The 15,021-nt window shown below is 37.1% G+C and overlaps 1 protein-coding gene across 1 annotated transcript in view; it reads left to right on the forward strand.

Annotated features, from left to right (window-relative positions):
- Positions 1-9,963, forward strand: part of LOC148942912 (sucrase-isomaltase, intestinal-like) — a 157,954-nt gene extending 147,991 nt beyond the window's left edge. Inside the window, exons 14-15 of the mRNA XM_089102393.1 lie at positions 2,976-3,466; positions 9,817-9,963. Coding sequence (XP_088958519.1) covers positions 2,976-3,466; positions 9,817-9,963 — 638 coding nt within the window. The remainder of the gene's footprint in view (positions 1-2,975; positions 3,467-9,816) is intronic.
- Positions 9,964-15,021: the final 5,058 nt, after the last annotated feature.

The following is a 15,021-nucleotide window of genomic DNA, read 5'->3' on the forward strand; positions in this document are numbered from 1 at the left end:
ATAAAACATATTACCATTTCAACTTTATGAAAACAAAGCTCCTGGTAACACTTGCCAGCCACTCCCCATCCAACCTCAAGAAATGTTCTGGTGATGCTCATGATGTTCCGTCCCATTTTTTAACCTCTGTTCTGTAAGGCCTGTGTATGTAATTTTTCATGCTATATTTAAAAAGATTGTCGTAACAGAAGGGGTGCCATCCTCACCAGCACCATTATTAAAGGCAAGACAAGAAAAATTTGCGAGGATCGAGAGGGATTAATGATCAATTTGTGCTGCGAATGAGCAAGCGTGAGGTATTCATGTCTCTAAAATTCTATGAATTCATGTCAAAATACATAGAATTTAAATAATTTCAAATAGATTGGCTGTCTTAGAATTTTTAATTGATGGTTTTTTGGCAGTCTTTGGGCTAAGATTTTGTTTTTATGCCGTGAAATGGCAGAAACTGCTATTTTGTGTCGGCACAATCTTTTCTGGCAATTGAAAAAGTCAGCAGATCATTCACTTTTCTTTCTAACAAGTTTTCATTTGATCTTCTAGAACCATTGGTTCTATGCAATAACCCCTAAAGAAAAATTATCAGAAATAATAATAATAATTGTTAAAAAAAAAAAGGAATCCCTGACTATTCTTGTCGAAACAATTTCTTATACGGAAAATTCGATGGAGCAGAATTCATCAAAGCCACGCTTGGATTGCTTTCACCTTTTATTCAAAATTGGGTATATTTTCTCAGGCTCTCAGTTTTCAGTGGGTGACTTAAAATTAATAAGTTTTGTACATTTGGAAACATCACAAGAATAAAATTATTTAAGTTTATCTATTTTTATTGTTATATTTTTTGTTTTGTATATTTAGAATCATCATAATAAAATCCTTAAAGCATTTAAGCATATGTTGCCGAAATTCTTTTTTTTTAGTTTGACCACTATTAACACGAGTCACCCCTTACTTAAAGCTCTTAATATAAACTTTCTAAAATAAAATAAAAAATTAACATAAAACCGGATATTTCCATTTAAAGGTTGATAAAATAAAGTGTTTGGTGCCGCTTGACTCCCCCTCCAGTTAAATTTTCCGGCATTGCTCAAGAATTGCCCTCCCTCTCCTCCTCTTCTTCTTTTGCTCAATAAAGATGGGAATGAGATCTTGTATGTTAGCAGGAAAAAGGATTTTTCAAAGGAGGGAGCTGTCTTTGCGCGGTACCGCTTTTCAGGCTTTTTTCAAATGATGGATATTATCCTAGTTTTATCCTCCGAGTGTTATCCTAGTATTATCCCCCAGACCTTTTCTATATTTATCTGAAGATTAATGTAGAGTTAGGCAATTTAGGCATTACAGTGCACTCTTTGAGTTTTCTGGTAGCCAAACCCTCCACTCCCCAGCTACATGAAGAGCCATTGTCCCTTCTTTATAACAACTGATGCCCAATTATACATCACTGGACATAAATTTGTCAAACATCAAGTGAATCAACTTAGGTAGAGGAAGCTTCATAATAAATATGTATATTAACCATTGATCGTGTATGAGAAATATAGGTAACCTCACTCATAGGAATCAGTTTTGTGCATTTCAGAGTCCTCCAAGGTGTTTAGATAGGATGAGGTGGCCTAATCTGAGAACCTTCGACGGGTGGTTACATTTTCATGACAACACAGATGAAAAGCGCCGTTTTGAGTTTTGAGCGCTAAAGGTAATACGTGTGTATGGTATTGTAAAGCATTAGCATTTGGGACTTTCATATTTAGTACAGCATATCTTTTATCTAGTTTCCATTTTTCACTTTCAATGTTAATATAGCGCTTCCAATACCGACACAAGTGTAGTATTACAACTATAGTACTAATTTCTGACAAAAAAAAAAATTGTGGATTGTGGGGTTGAAGTGTTCTGGCGCTAAAAAAAATTAAACTCAAAAGGCGTCTCTTATTCTCATTATCTTTATTCAATTCAATTCAATTTTATTTGAATAAAAACATAACACAAACATCAATAACAATAAAGATCCTAGAAGATAACTTGTTCAGGACCAAAAAAAGAAAAAAAAATTATAGTAACACTGAGAAAAAAAAATAATAGAAGAATGTAACAAATGTAACCAAGTTTTGTTACATTTTTATATAACATGAAAAAACTTGTGGTAAGTTCAACACTGGAGGGGATTTTGTTTCATTGGATAATAGATTTGTAAATGGGAGATTGCTGGGCAGCACTTGAAACGCATTTAGGAATTTTAAAGGCTCTATTGGATGAACGGAGACAGTGTAGTCCAGGACTTTTAGCTCAAAAAAGTGTCGAAGCCGGACAAAATTGCAATATAAACGAAAATGGTACCAAAATGATCATAAAAAAATTCCGTACAACATACTAAAAGTCCCCATAAATCCGAGTTGGGTGAGTACCCGAAAAACAGGGGAAAAGGGAGAAATGTGAGGGAAAATGGGAAAAATGCCAAACATGCCCAGAAAATAGTTTAAAGTGAGTTTTCTGAGGTTTTCACATACGCTGATTATTGACATCTAAAATTGACATCTAAAATTCATTATAGAAAAAGAGTACTACGGACAATGGGGGAACGGGGGAAAGAGGGGAGAAAAGAGAAGAATACAGGGTAGGGGTAGAAAGCGGTTTGAAAGATATTTTCTGGGGTATTCCTATCTGATGATTACGAAATTGAGAATTAAAATGATATAAAAAAATTGATTAACATAAAACGGGGAAATGGAGGGGGGGAGGGAGGGGAAAAAGGGAAATATACAGGGGAGGGGGTAGAAAGCATGTGGAAATGTTTACAAATGTTAATACAGGAGGTCTATAGAGGTTCGGCTACCCCATAGGTTCGGAAAAGGCAAAACAAACTCGAGAAAGAAATACGGAAAGATACTGAAATTACTTTATTCCGTATTCCTCGCCGTTATCAACAAGCGCGTGGGTTCGTCAACATAATCCTGTTCTATTTCGACATTCAGTAAGAGTTGCAAGCGGCAAGTTTATTGCCCGACGAAGTGATGGTTATAGGGCTGGATTGGCTCCAGACATCGTTATCGAGACAGTGCTGATGAAGAGCCTAAAAACAGATGGAGGGCTGACAAGAGGAAAAGGGATGACTGAGTTTCAGAGAAACATATGGACAATGTCTATACCAGTGCTCGCTTCAGTGAATGATCTAATGCAGAAACTGACGGGCCTAGAGTACAGTTCTAGTGAACAGCACGTTACTGCAACCGCAGCACGAATAAAGAGAGATACTAAGGATCTACTGACGTTTCTTGAATTCCTTCTAGAGAACTATCCTTTCACTAGTTCCACAGAGCTTAGAAGTGTAGGTTCCGGGCTGATTGCCCAAAAAGGCGTCAATGCAGAGGATTCTAAAGCTGTAGGTGAGCTGATGCTCCAGTACATGGATGGCCACTCTCTCGAAAGTTTTTCATTCAGGAAGAAAGACAAAGTCATTACACTGGTATCGTACGGGACCATTCGGATAGATAGCGAGATTTTGCATATTGACCTTGCACTGCTTTTTCAACGTCTTTCGACGGCTGCCCATGCATCTGAAAATGACATGGCAGAAACTCTACGTTACGAACAGTGCAGTTATCCGCCCGCTTTGTTTGAGAATTCTGGCATAATGCGTCAGCCAGAAATACCTGCACTAGCAAAAGCAATATGGAAAGAAGCGAAAACGGACTCGATTCACCACCTGCCAGTGTCAGATCGTGTCACTGTAGTTGACGGAGGTTGGCTGTTTCAGCAAGTACCTTGGAAGATTGGTGATACTTATTATTCAATATGTGACAGCTATGTTAGTTTCGTTACTCGACGCTGTACCTCCCCTACTGTTGTCTTCGATGGATACAGCGCTGGTCCAACCACGAAAGATGCTACTCACAACCGACGGTGTAAGGGAAGCCAGCATCAAGTGATCGATTCCAGTTTAGGGATGAAGCTCTAGAAAAAGAAGGAAGAGTTTTTGAGCAACTCTCAGAACAAAAAGCGAATTATAAGCTACATTGGGGAAAAACTCAGAGCCAAAGGATTTGAATTCGTCCATGCGAAGGACGATGCTGACTATCTAATCCTGAAGACTGCTGTAACGAAAACAGAAAACTCTGAAACAATAGTTCTTGGCAACGACACTGACCTTCTGATTCTACTCTTGTATCACCTCCCGCCTAATGCAAAAACACTTTACTTCGAATCATCAACGAACGCAAAAGAAGCGATAACACGGTTCTGGTGCCTCAACGAAGTTAAAAAAAAAATGGGAGAAGTATCCAGGCTACTTCTGGTAGGGCACGCACTCTTGGGATGTGACACGACCTCACGAGTTTTCGGTCTTGGAAAGCAAGCTGTGCTACTTCTTTTGAAGAAGAGCGAAGTGTTCAGAAAAAAATGCGAAGTGTTTCTGGATGAATCATCGTCTAAAGATGAAATTCTGAAAGCGGGTGAATATCTTCTCCTCAGCTTGTATAAAGCACGACCAAACGAAGATCTCACTAAGCTGCGACATCGAATTTTCTTGGAAAAAGTTTCTTTGTCAAATGCTACGGCGTTTGTTAAGCCTTAAAGGCTTCTACCAGCTAAAACTGCACTTTCAGTTCACTCGCAGTGACTACACCTCCAGGTATCCCTGTTGAAAGGGGACCCAGCTGACATAGGCCCGGCTGATTAGGTTTGGCTCTTCAGAGACCATAAATATTCACCTGTGATGACCAATTTGTTGACCGCACCTCAGACTCTTTCGAGTGTCGTGAGATGCAACTGTAAGACAGGCTGCGAGAACTCGCGATGCAGCTGCAAGAAAAATGGATTAGCGTGTACGTTCGCGTACGGAGAATGTCAGGGTATAGCCTGTTTGAACAGGGACAACGAGATTGTCGAAGACGAGGAGCTCGAATAGTGACATCAATGCTGTGTTTTTCAAGTCAACTCTACTGCCTTAGAAAGTGCAGATTTTACCTATAGTTACTGAAGTTCTTTTTTTAGTTTTTTATTCAACGATATTGCCTTCGAAAGTACAAATTTTACCTATAATAGCTGAAGTTTTATACTGTGATGACTGCCAAGCGGTTGTTTTCTTTATGTTTAGTAATTCAAATGGTTGTAAGAAATGTCTGTGATTCAAGAAAGTAAAAGTTTGATACTTAAGCGAATTATTTTGTCCATAGGCCTAATTATTAGCCATTAGCAGCTGGCTCAGGAGTCAGACTTCCCTTCCCGTTTTCCGTTATTTCCTCCAGTTTTGTTCGGTTTTCATGGTTCTCGTTTTCTTTCCTTCATGTTAGGTGTCAGTTTCGTGATCAGCAGATAGGAAAACCCCAGAAAACACATTTCAAACTGTTTTCTACCCCTGACTTCAATTGTCCCTTTTCTTCCCCTCTTTCCCCCTTTTCCCCCATTATGGTGGGGCTCATGTTCTTTATTTCATTTTAGATGTCAGTTTCGGGATCAGCAGATAGAAAGACCCCAGAAAACATATTTCAAAGTGCTTTCTACCCCTACCCTGTATTTTTAAATTTTTTCCCCTCTTCCCCCTGTTCCCCCCAGGTTCCGGAGTACTTTTATTGTATACTGAATTTTAGATGTCAGTTTCGTGATCAGAGTATGGGAAAGCCCTAGAAAACTCACTTTGAACTATTTTCTGGGCATGTTCAGCATTTTTCCCAATTTCCCCCGCATTTCCCCTTTTTCCCCTGTTTTTCGGGTACTCGCCCCACTCGGATTTATGGGGACTTTTAGTATGTTGTAAAAATTTTTTTTTTGATCATTTTGGTATCATTTTCGTTTATATTGCAATTTTTTCCGGGTCAAACCCTAAAAGTCCTGGACTAGTGGGCTTCCGAATTATTAATATTATAATAGGTTAGTAGTTGAGGTGGAAGATTATTGTGGAAAGCAGAGTAAGCAAGCAATAAGTTTAGTTTTTGTATGATATGATCAAGTAGAGCTATTCCGAAATCTGAATATAAATCACGAGTTGGATATAGACGGGGAAGGCGAAAAACTGCTGTAATGGCACGTTTTTGGGAAAATTTGAGTTTTTTAGTGAAGGACCGGTCTGTATATCCCCAAACTGATCCGCAATAAGAAAAGTAAGGAAAAATAAAGGAGTAATAGAGGGTAACTAGGATGTCAGGAGGAAGAAAATAATTTACACGGTTAATCATAGCTACTTGTCTCAAAATTATTGCTGTTATGTAAGAAATATGATTAGAGAATGACAAGCATGAGTCAATAAATACACCAAGAAACTTGGCAACCTCCACTTGTGGGAGGATGTTGGAGGAGTACTTGAGACCAAGAGCAGGTTGAATAATATTCTTTTTGTAGGGGGTTCTGAATAATACTATTTGACTTTTTTTGCTATTAATGGTACGGTTATTTATAAGGCACCATGCCTAGACTCGTCTCAGAAGGAGTTGTGCAGACGTTATTGCCAATGGTAGATTGATGCCAGCGATGAAGAAGTTGACATCATCAGCAAAAACTACAGGATGCACTGAAGGGGCCAGGTCCATAACAAGATCATTGATATATAGGAGAAATAAAATAGGGCCTAGAACGGAGCCTTGCGGGACACCCCTCCGAACACGTAAGGGCTGAGAGGATACTTCACCCAGGCTCACACTCTGTACCCTTCCAGAAATATAAGAATCAAACCAAGAGAGGGGAACACCACGAATACCATAAGTATTTAATTTACTTATTAAAATACTATGATCGACCATGTCAAAGGCCTTAGAAAAATCCAAAAATAAGCCCAATACAGTTTTTTTAAGGTCGAGTTGTGAGCGTATGAACTGTGTGGCGTCAATTAGAGCTTGAGAAGTTGAGAATTACGGCCTAGAGCCATATTGGGGAGGAGAAATCAAGGATACGGAGTGCTGACTGTCAAACAGAAAGGGAGACAGACGTCTGAAGTTGATTCTCTCGAGCACTTTGGATATAACAGGAAGAATTGAGATTGGACGATAATTACCTATCTCAGTTGGATCACCCTTTTTAAGAACTGGAATAACAATGGCTGACTTTAGTAAATCAGGGAAAACTCCGTGGGTTAAAGATAGGTTGGCAATATGCTTGATGGGCTCGTAAACAAAAGGAGAAATGGTCTTCAAGAGCTTATTACTTAATCCAAGACAGTCAGGAGTAAAACTATTAGGGAGAGAACCGATGATTTGAAATACCTCATTGCTATCAGTTGGGCAAAAAAAAACATGGATCTAAAATTGAAGCAAGGGAATACAGCCTGTGAGGAGGAGCGGGAATCAGTATGAGGAACATTAGAAAAATAATTATTAAATGCATCAGGTGCATGTAAGGGGTCAATTAATCTACCATTTGTGTCTTTAAGGCGAATAGGTATAGACTTGGATTTTCTATTTTTTGAAAGTATATCATTAATGGTGGACCAAATCTTTTTCAGGTTTCCTTTGCAATTGAGAATTTTTGTATAATAATAACTTTTCTTTGCTTCACGGATGAGTTTAGTGTATAAGTTTTTATAATTTTTATAGTTAGATAGGTCAATATCACTACTGGTCTTACAGGCTAACTTCTATAATTTGTTTTTACGATATGAGGAGAAAATTAGGCTATGTGACATCCAGGGGCAAAGAGGGATATTTTTCCGGCTAGGATGACGATTAGGAAAAGTTGAATAGATAATTTTACTTAGCCTTTGCGCAAAGTTATCTGTGGAAGAATTTACCTCTTGAGGCTTTAAAAAATCAGACCAATCAGTGGTTCTTTGACAATCGACAAAATGGTTTATATTTTCAGATCTGTAATTTCGAGTAAGTGTTGGGATATTAATTCTAGAGCGTAGAGGTAGTGGTTGCGAAGGTAGTGACAAGTAAATAGGAAAATGGTCTGACAGATCTGAAAATATCATATTTGAGGACAGGTCATTTTCCAGGGAAGTAGATACAAAAATGTTGTCAATTAATGTTGAAGTTGATCTCACAGGATCGACTCTACTGGGGAAAAAAATTGTGGGTAGAAGACTACTCGTGGTTACCGATTCAAAAAAAAGTGTCAGATTCAATATTTTTACCAACATTAAGTAGGCTGCAATTAAAGTCCCCAAGAACTATTGCCTTTTTATGAGGTAGGTTAATAAATTAGAAAAATCATCAAACAGATTACAAAAACATGAGGTCGGAAATGGAGGAGGTTTATAAAATAAGGAGAGTATATAGGAATTTTGGCCGATAACTATGTTAACAATTATTGAAGAAATGCATGTGAGATTTAGTTGTGTAGAGAAAATAGATTAGCACTGTGATAGCCTGGTAATATTTACATTTGAACGGATGTAAAGTGAGATACCCCCTGAAATCATTGTCAATCTCCTGGGCATATGGATTATTTGGCAACCAGGGAATAAAAAATCACTAGTGTCATCATTATCAGATAGTCATGTATCTGATTATCCTAGTACACCAAAAGGGCAAACATCATTAAATGGAATTAAATTTTTAAACTTGAGCCACTTATCCCGAATGCTTCTGATGTTGAAACAAAGAACATTAAGGGAATTATTATTTACTAGTTTTGGCTTCACATTGGTAGCAAAATTGAAAATATCAAGGTATTTACAGCTAGCATTTGTTAACGTACCAGGGGGCTGCTTATAGGGTTGGTATGCTGATTATCATCTATATCGGGATAATTAAAAGCGATGTTATTAGAAAGGGATGAATTAGTTAAAAACGAAAAGTCACACATTAATTTTTCGTCAGCGATTCTTATTGTGGCTTAATCAGACAATGTTGGCTTAATACACTCTTACGTTGAATTTTTACTTCTGAAACTATGGTCTTGCCGACGTGGGTTTGTGCCAAATTCTTCAGAATAATACACTTTAACTGATTGGGTAACTCTAATTGGGAGATGAGCATAGAGGTAACAGTAAAGCCGGCTAATTTAAAGTACACGTTTGATTCATCTTCCAAAGCATTTGGAGAAACTGTGTGAAATCTATGGGGAGTAATTCCAGGTAGCTTTGTTGGTCTTGATGTCTTTCCTTGCGCAGGATTTTCCGAAAGGGGGTTCTTCAGGTTTTTTTTGGGGGCACTTGATATCAAGGGGAACCATGGATTAGTTTTATCTCGTATGAGATTATTCTGAAAATTTTCAACACTAGGAGAAGCATTGAGAACTCTTGGTGTCCTGGGGGCTGCTGGTTGCCTGGGGCCTGTTGGTGGTTCAGGGGCTGTTGGTTGCCTGGGGCCTGTTGGGGGACTCTTGGTGTCCTTGGAACTTGCATGGCTACAAAAGGAATTGGAAGTTGTTGCTCTTTTGCTATTCTTAGTATCTCTGCCCTTTGTTTATATTTGGGACAGTTTCCTTTATCTAAGGACTGGTGTTTGCCCTTACAGTTAGTACATATTGGGTCAAATTGACAGTTTGACTCATTATGGTCCTTGCCTAGGCAAATCTTAAAAATGTTAGAATCCTCTCTACAGTATTAATCTGAGTGCCCAAGCCTTAGACATTTTGTACATTGTAATGGCTTTTCTTTGAAAGGCTTGAAAGGTTTTTGCTGGCCAAAAAGGAATTCTTTGTCAATATTAAATTGTCCTTGAAACTGAAACAACACAGTTTTAAAGTTTGTGGTTTCAGTAGTTTCGCGACCAAGGGTATGGAAATTAAAGACCGGAATGCATTCACCTTTTTCGTTCATCAATGCCTCCATCAGGTCCGAGTTTAGAACGATTTGGTGACATTGCAGAGCACAATCTTTGGTTCTATCGGGCTTGGGGACCACATGCGGGCTGTGACAACTACATTTTTAACACGTTTTAGCTCCATTACCTTTTCATTGATGTGGGATCGTTCAAAAGGATATCTAGTGGTCCTGATCTATTTATATTCATACTAAAGTTGCAACGAATGGTCTTGAAGAGGGAAACTCGCAACTTTGGTAGATCACGGTGTGTAAACAAGCAATAATCAGATTGGGGAACTAGTTGAATAATTACTGGGGAATCGGCTGGATTTCTTGAAGTTGTTCGTGGTATCGGTTAGATGTATTATTTCTGAATCTGGTGGACTTTTTGTTCTCTGTCTTCTACACGTAGCCGAGTTTACTATCTTAAAGCCTTCTTCATCTTTTTCAGTATCAGTTGTTGAGGGTGATGGACATTGTGTGGCATCCATGTTTAGGGTAAGAATACTCTTCAGAGAGGTCGCTGGTACATTCGCAGTTGTAGGAGGGGGGGGGGGTTAGAGCAAGGGCTTTTGAAGATGGTTGAAATGGTGACTTACTCATATCCCTATCAGGAGGTTGTTTTGGAGGCTCCTTTTTTCGAAACATTTGAGCTATTCAAAATCACAAATTCCAACACTAATTTGAAATTGTTTCTCAATAAATTCAAATTAATCAACAGTAACGAGAAAAGTACCAGTAAACTGGTTTAGTGTTTACTATTCAGTTGCCAAGAAATTTAAATATTCACTATTTTAACAAAGTTAAATAGATTAATGGGTCACCTTAAGTCAAAGTATCCACAAGTCTTATCCAAGACAGAAATTATTCACAGGTTACTTTACTTACTTACTTACTTAAAGCTCTTGCTCGGCAGCGTCGCCAGCGTAGAGGGAACCAGTCGTCAGCGCCGTCAGTCTTCTCCAGAGTGGTCGGTTCAGGGCGAGGGTTGTCACTTCAGCCGGGTTGATGTTTCTGGAGGCGAGCCGATCACGGATGACGTCCGCCCATCTGGTGCGTGGTCTTCCCCTAGGACGCCTCCAGCCGTTTGCAGCTGTGTCGAAATCGAAGATAAGCCGGGCGGGTGTTTGGGCAGGCAGACGGAGCAGATGACCATACCAACGCAGCGAGCGAGACTCAAGCTGCTCGGACAGGGGTGGGAGTTTGAAGGACCTGAGGATTTCTGAATTTCGTACCCTGTCAGGCCATCGGGAGCGTTCGATTTTTCGGAGGTGTTTCGTCTGGATGGCATCTATCTTCAGCGTCTGTGTCTGAGTCAGCGACCAAGTCGTATTCACAGGTTAGGTTTCAAAATTGCTCGTATCCAGATTATAAATAATTCACAAGAGAAGTCTTATAAAAAAAACGTGAACTAATCACGTTTTTGTACACAAGTTTGGTTGCGAAATTACAGGTATCCAGATTATGAATAAATCACAGGAGAAGTGTCTCCTCTGAACTCTCAACCAAGACTGACAATCTTTTCTTCTTGATTTTTTTTCATTTCCCAAAAGACTTCCAATTAAGGAAATTTTAATTTAGATTAGTCCATTATTCTTAATACATTTTTTTCTTGATTTTTTTAATTTCCCGAAAGACTCCTGATTAAAAAAATTTTAGTTTAAATTAGTCCATTATTCTTGATAGATTTTATCTTAATTTTTTTTTTCCCCGAAAGACTCCAAATTGCTTATTCAAGGAGTAAATAATATTTTCATGTTGTTCATGGATTGTTTATTGGGACGAAAAAGTTCGTCGTTGTCATGTGTACGGTTCGATATTGTAGGAATCAAGTTCAGTATAAATGTTTTAAAAGTATTATGAAAACTATGTTCTAGACAAATGTTTTCTTCACACCTATTCAGGAGAAAAAAATAGAGGTTGAAAATGAAAAAATAAAACTTAACTCCTATAGCTCATATACTGCAAAACTTAAGGTTGAAGGTGTTTTATTAATTGTATTAACCGTTGTTATTAACACTACGTAGTATTGTGTCCAGTATCTCTCTCAATCTCTTTCAATTTCTCTCAATCTCGTTCAATTTCGCTCAATCTCTGTCAGTTTCTCTCAATCTCGCTTAATCTCTCTCAATTAATTTCTTTTAAAATGAGCCATTAAACAGCTCTCTATGATGTTCCAATGCCCAGCTATCTACGGCGAAAAAGAAAAAAATAGATGCCTTATATACAGAATATCGTGGTTCCAGCCACTTTTCTTTATTTTCAAACCAATATATTTTCCTTGTTATTCAAACCAAGCGATAGTTATTTTCCTATATAGAGGTATTGGACAAGGCGGTTTTAATAGTGTACTTCTTTTTTTGATCTGACTATAGTTTCAGGAGTTATGGTTTACTTTGGTTTTTACTATGGGACTAGGTTGCTAGCTACCGCTGCAAAAAGGATTAAATTAAAAAACACAAGTTTTTACAACTGAAAGTAATGAACAGCATCAAAACATAAAATGAACGGAATTATTCCGTTTATGAAATGGTTTCCCCCTCCTTAACTCCTTGCTTGTTACACTAACATTTCTTAGTACTTTAAAAGAGGTTCCTATTGCAATTCAACAGCTTTTGTGTTTCAACAGTCGTTCTTAAATAATTGGGACCAAATGTCAAACTTTAACACAAAGAACGATGGGTTAAGGGGAGGGGGGGTGCAGTAACCGTCATATCCTCTTCATTTTAGGTTTTAATTCTGTTCCTTAGTTCTAGTCGAGAAAGTTCTATTTTATACAATTTTTTTATCATTTTTCACATTATGCACATGGCTAACCAAGATATGATGTAGGGTATAAACCTACCCTATAAGCCTTCAATTTCTTCAAGTTCCATTTGATGTATCGACAATCCTGGATTGATTGGTAACATCCCACTTTTTTAGTTTTTTCTGCTTAAGAATTAAAAAATTGGATTGCAATTAAATTTCTGACAAATTTTAAAATATCTAGTTATCGATGAGCAGTAGTTTTGCTGAATAAGTCCTTAATAATTTATGTTTAGATGGATGGAAATTCTGCGTGACTTTTGATCTTGTACGTTGCTGAAGTCATCGCAAACTCAAAAATAGGGTTCTCTTTCTTTTAAAAACATCGTATACACATGTTTAAATAAATTGAAACATTATATATATATATATATATATATATATATATATATATATATATATATATATATATATATATATATATATATATATATATATATATATATATATATATATATATATATATATATATATGTATGAAAAGAAAAATATTAGCATTTAAAATTGCTGAAAACAAAGCTCATAGTAGCAAATGCAAACCGCCCCCATCTCCAAGGATTTTCCTGGTGAGGATCATAATATCCTGCCTCACCCTTTGCGCCTTCATGCCCGTAGGCCTGGGAAGATAATATTTTATGCTACATAAGACAAGATCATCACAAAGGGAAGGGCATTATTACATCCCCATTACACCAATAATAGAGGTGTAGACTAAATATATTACCAGGAACCAAGAGGGATAGAATATCAATTTTTGCCCACCCACCTCCATTACCCAAAACTCATTAAATGTTTATCTGAAGGATCAATGAGATTTTAGGATATTTGGGAAACAAATTAAACATCTAAAGATTCTTTCCCTCTCCCTTCCGCCTACAATACTTCCCACCACCATTCCTTTATAATAGCTTATGAACAGCTGCAAACCCCTACCAATAAATTTATGAAGTGGGAAGAAAATCAGTGTACTTAAATGAAGTTTTAAAATAGATGCCTTAAACATTATTCTGCAATGTTTTCTGCAGTGTTTCTTTGTTTGTCTGCAATGTGTGACACCGTGCGGCACTACTGCTTCTGCAACTTGAAAGCTCAATATTTTCGTAATAATTTTAAATCTATTGGCTGTCTCAGAATTTCCAAATGATAGCAACTTAGTTCTCTTTGGGCCAAAATCGTAATTTTGTGCCACAAAATGGTAGGAAATGGAACCATCGCGTGGCACAATGTTTTTGGTTACTGAAGGGGGCATTAGGAATGCTTTGTTTCCGTTCAAATAACTCTTTTCCCAATATTCTAGGACCATTGGTTCGATACGATCACCCTTGGAAAATAAAACATCAAAAAACAAGTACACAAATAAACAGATATCAGTGGTCATAAATTATGTAAATATTAGATTATATATTATAATAAATAACCAAGTCAAACTCAAAACAAGCAAAACTACCACATAGAGGATTAGGGCTGATGCCTCTCGTGCCTTCTGAAGACCAGAACATAATTTGCACTTTAATGAGAACACAAGATATTTTAAACTTTTTCTCTTTTGTGACTTTAATAAATCAAAAATTATTAAGACTTTCAGAAATGAATACCAATGTATTCATTAAATAGTCGATTCATAATCATTTGTGTTTTTTTTTGGGGATCATGGTTATGATGGTGATTTTTTTCTTTTTTCTTATGAGAAATAAGAGCACACAGCTCGAAATAAGGATTTTTTCAGTAAGGTTCAAATTAGGTACTGCGCTTTAAATGGCACGTGGGAAATTAGCCTTACTCCTCTTTGTGTTTTTTTCTGATTTTTAAGTTAGAGTTAGTCATTTATTGTAATTTTTGTTCTTTTCGGGTTGAGTTTACTTATTGATGATGAATTTGTGGTAGTTTTACGCTGGAAAAACAAGTTAAACTTATTTGTGCTTATCTTTGCGTTACTGTAGCTCTTTCCTGATCTTTAAAAACTTTTTATGTGGAGAAAGTTTTTACATTAAAAGCCATTTTTCAGTATTACTTGCTTTAAAAAAATTTTATAGTAGGAAAATTCCATTTTAGAGTTTCGGTCTATTTGACCCGTGACTTTCTTAACGACGACTGCGCCACCGTGTGGAGTTACTTTTTCTGAAACTGAGAAGGTTAACATACAGTATTCTGACAATTTTAAATCAATTATCAATCTCAAAATTCTCAATAGGTAGCAATTTGGACTTCTTGGGGGCGAAATTATAGTTCAGTGCCACAAAGTAGGAGAACATGCCACTTTCTATGGCGTTTGAATATTTAAAAAGGACACTAGAACTTTAATTTGCCTTTAAATGAGCCCTCTCAATATTTTTTAGGACCATTGGTTTGACACTATCACACCTGGGGGAAAAAAGCAAACAAAAAAACAATTTCTCGTTAAGATCTTTCACCTTTTCAAGATGTTTCCCCCCGTTTTGAAAATCAGGCAGATTTTCTCTGCCTGGTTGCTTTTGATGAATAGCTTAAAAGATAATGAATTTTATGTATCTCCACCATAAAAGTGGAATCTTTTG

This window comes from Artemia sp. Qi Xiang Cuo, chromosome 16 (genome assembly GCF_049724085.1).
Source record: "Artemia sp. Qi Xiang Cuo chromosome 16, ASM4972408v1, whole genome shotgun sequence".
NCBI lineage: Eukaryota > Metazoa > Arthropoda > Branchiopoda > Anostraca > Artemiidae > Artemia > Artemia sp. Qi Xiang Cuo.